Source organism: Antrostomus carolinensis, unplaced genomic scaffold, assembly GCF_000700745.2.
Source record: "Antrostomus carolinensis isolate BGI_N321 unplaced genomic scaffold, ASM70074v2 scaffold7384, whole genome shotgun sequence".
NCBI classification, from domain to species: Eukaryota; Metazoa; Chordata; class Aves; order Caprimulgiformes; family Caprimulgidae; genus Antrostomus; species Antrostomus carolinensis.
This window is the reverse complement of record NW_010312805.1, coordinates 82,298-86,231: the sequence shown is the minus strand read 5'-3', so window position 1 is coordinate 86,231 and position 3,934 is coordinate 82,298. Positions and strand designations below refer to the sequence as shown.

At 40.5% G+C, this 3,934-nt stretch overlaps 1 protein-coding gene across 1 annotated transcript in view; it reads left to right on the top strand.

The window, feature by feature from the left end:
- The first annotated feature begins 1,420 nt into the window (after positions 1-1,420).
- Positions 1,421-3,934, top strand: part of ABRA (actin binding Rho activating protein) — a 6,770-nt gene continuing 4,256 nt past the window's right edge. The window contains exon 1 of the mRNA XM_010167128.1: positions 1,421-2,172. Coding sequence (XP_010165430.1) covers positions 1,421-2,172 — 752 coding nt within the window. The remainder of the gene's footprint in view (positions 2,173-3,934) is intronic.

Genomic DNA, 3,934 nt, shown 5'->3' with positions numbered 1-3,934 from the left:
TATGTCATCAGTTTTGAAGAGGAAATGACCCCACAGATTAATGAGGAATTCTGCCTAGAAGTCAAAGGTATGACATATTCCTGTATTATTAAATAAGAGCTAGATATGATCTAACCTACTTCAAACAGCCCAGCCTTTAATAGAAAGAGAAGAGAAAAAGGCAGTGTACCAGGAGGCCATATTTATCTCTGGTGTAACACCAATGAAGCCAACAGAATTCTTTGAAGTTCAGTGTGCCTCAGAGCACCACGTGGCAAGTGCCACGGGTTATCCTGTAAACTGCAGGGTATGATGGATAGAAAAAACAATGCCATTTTCCACTCCTATTTAGGAAATATTACCCTAAGAAATAAGATACCACAGGATTGTATCTCAGAAAATGTCTGTTTGCTATTGTATAACAATTGATGTATCAATTCACTAAACAATTTTACAAATTCAAATATGAACATACTCTAGGAAGTCATCTGGAATGAAGAAATCACAAAGTTTCCTAGGAAATTCTGTTTTTTAATACTAAACATAATTATGCTGTAAATAATATAAAAGTAAAAACACAATTTTTTTAATACAACTTTATTGAAAAGCAGTCAGGAATTAAATAGGCTATACTTTATTTTTTCAAAATCCTAAAACTAGGAGATCATTTACCCATCTGATCAAGTCAGACTTACTATATTCATCCCAGAATAGAGAGAGTGGTTCCCTTATCCTTAGAGCTGACAACAAACATGATTGTGTTCCCAGACCCCCCTGAAGGTATGTTGTAAATAGACAGACATTAATAGATAATGACTGGGAACAGAGCACATAAATACCTTTTAAAAAATTAACAAACCTGGATTTCCTTGGGCATATGAGTGATAAGAAGAAATCACCTAGCATCTTTTTAGAAAATGCATCTAGAAATTTCTCATTCATAGCCTGCTTCTGGCTTTACACTCCGTGACAAGGGCCACTATTTACTTGTGATGATGAGTGGTCTCTGCTCTGGCCAAAGTTGTCAGCAACTGACAGCATTTCACATTTAACCTTTCCAAACACTGTTCAGTATCTCTAACCCAAGTTCTGCACTTCCAGAAGAACAAGACCCTTGCCAACAAACTGAGAACCGACCATTCCCAGGGAAAGGGGGCCAAGGGAGCTGTTAATTCCCCACTATTTTCAGTGCAGGTCTGTGTCACCCTGTTTACATCATGCATCATTCATCTGCTGTGATGAAATGCAACCCTGTGTTTTAAAAAAAGACCTTCGTAACAGCGAGGATACTGTATCTCTGTGAGAAGTGTTTCACATATTTTCCGTGGGCATAAACTGCTCCTGCTTCTATTTAAATGTCCATAGCTCTCTTTGGGGGACATTAATTCACTTCAGGAAGTTCATTCAGAGGGGGCTTAGCATAAGAAGAGGAAAAGCCAATATGGCAGCAGGCAGCAGCACAGCTCCTGAAGAAAAGCCGAGCGCTACTCCTGCAAAAAGGGCTGTCCATAAGATCCGAATGGCCAGCCTAGTCTTCAGCTTGGCACGAGGTTGGCAGCAGTGGGCATCTGACCACCATGTAAAGCAAGCCCAAGAGCCCTCTGGATGGGTCCCCTCTGCAGAAGACTCAGCAGCTCAGCCTGTAGAAGAAAGATCCTTCGAAAAATGCCCAATTCCATCTGACAAGAGGGACCAAGGAAAAGATGACAAAAAACATTCAGCAAATGAATCAGTGACAATAACAGACGTGGAAAAAAATTCAAGGGAATCAGATGAAGCCCTCAAAAAGTTAAGAATTAAAAGCAAAGAGGTGACCAAAACAGTTGTAAGCAAAGCCTATGAACGAGGAGGTGATGTTAGCTTCCTCAGTGAAAGGTATGAGAATAACAATAGCAGCTCAGAGATGACCAAGCTCAAAGAAGAATCAAGTGCTATTGACAAAATTCTTAATGACAAATTATCACCAAGCATAAGGAGAAAGTGTTCAAATGTGGTATCAGAGCTGACCAAGGGGTGGAAACAGATGGAACAAGAGGACAAAGAGGGGATTAAGGAAGAACTGCTGGTTAAGTGTCACAATGATAGCCTGGATACAGAGGACAGTGGCTATGGGGAAGCAGAGGACAAACTCGAGCAAGAGGACAGTGACCGAGAAGCAATGGCTGTGAGGATTAAACGACCTGTGCCATCTTTGTAAGTAAAACATCTTTATTACATTATCACGAGTTGTCAACAAACCATGGAAGAAGTACAGGTTTCCATGGGGAGAAAAAAATGGCATGAAATGGTGTAAAAGAATTTATTGCTCTTGAAGAAAATAAATTAAAAAAAAAAAAGTCCAGGAAACCTTTCACATCTCTCTCTGTGCTCAAGTAGTTAGTCAACAACATCTGATTACAGCCTTGGGTTTTAAATGCTATATAAATAATGGACACAAAGTTATATATGGGAAATGTTAATTATATTTAATTTTCACACTGCAATTACCGGTTCATTGAAATCACTACTTACTTCTTAATACTTTAGTCCATATTTCAGAATAAGAATTTTTACCTCATCAGAAGTTCAAAGCTATTCATTTATTTCAGCAAATGTTAAGTCTAAAGCAATATACTTGACAAATATTATTTCAAAATATTTATTAATTATTTTTCTTAATATAAATTGTAAATATTCTCAGGAGTAATTTGCAGAGAATGTGCAAAATAGACATTGCAGGAATTACTTTTAAGTACATCTTAACAAAAACCGGGTTCACTGCTTCTCTTTGGAAGCTTTCCATGGATTTTGAATTCATCAAGTGAAAAAATTGAAAATTTCACAGGAGTTGGGTCCCCAAACATACATCAGAAAGCATCCAGCCTGCCTTGACATCTGCAGGACTGATTTGAATCGTGCTATATGTTATAATGCTTTTCTCAAAAAAGAACATTTGAATCATCAACAGATTTTTCAAATTTAAGGCCTCTCTCTGGGTATGCTATCATAAGGGGCAGGAGGGGGAAGCACGTTCATTGAATATGTTGTGGAAGTACAAGTTTGTGACATACAGACTTCCTTATGCCTGTAAACGGTGTGAAGAAAAAGGAGGCAGAATCTATTACTTACCTACAGAGTTATTACAGGTCCTACTTAAAATTTTGAATTAAGTAGCAAATTCATAGAATCAGTTTTGAATAATACTTCTTTCAGTAAGAGGCTCATGCTTTAAGACTACTACTACATAACAGGCACATACTAAAATTTGGAGCCCAAGTAGTAAACAAGTAGCATTCAGCCATAGCCACCCAGTCCTTGCGAAGTCTCCCAGCAGAGCAGAGGAACAGCAGAGCCTGGCAGAAATTCTCGTTTCCTTTCCCAGAGACCACCAGCAGAACCACCTTTCCAGAAGACAGCTGCAAACAGTTGTGCTGTGGCCAGACTTGCCAATGGGCAGATGCCAAACTAATTCATCACCCTTTTGTTGGTAAAAGATTAGAAGATGCCTATGTCCAGTGCTGCAAGATGGGAAACTGTAGGCAGCTGTTGAGAACACAACATGCTGTTTGCTTGTCTTCTGTTTTACAAACTTAGTAATGTCCCAGAACAAAGAGAGCAGAAAGAAACACGCTGCTAAGCCTGTACTGTTTTGGTGTCAAACCTCACATCTAGCTGTAAAATTGCAACGAAGGAGAGCGCAGCCTCTGCGGCCAGGGTGCAGCGAGCCGTGGCCAAGGCACAGCCCACACGCTGCCTTCATGGCAGCTGGAGGCGAGGCAGGGCCAGGCAGGGCAAGGCATCTACCCCAGCCCGCACGGAGGGCAGAGGCTGGTGCCATGACATGGGTTCCTACCAGGAGCCATCCCGTGGTGGGGCCTGAGTCTCCACTGCTTCAACTCTGTGTCCATCACCATGAGTGTTAGCTGAGCAGGAAGCAACCTGAGACGAGAAGGCAGCATTTTCACCCAAGCAACCA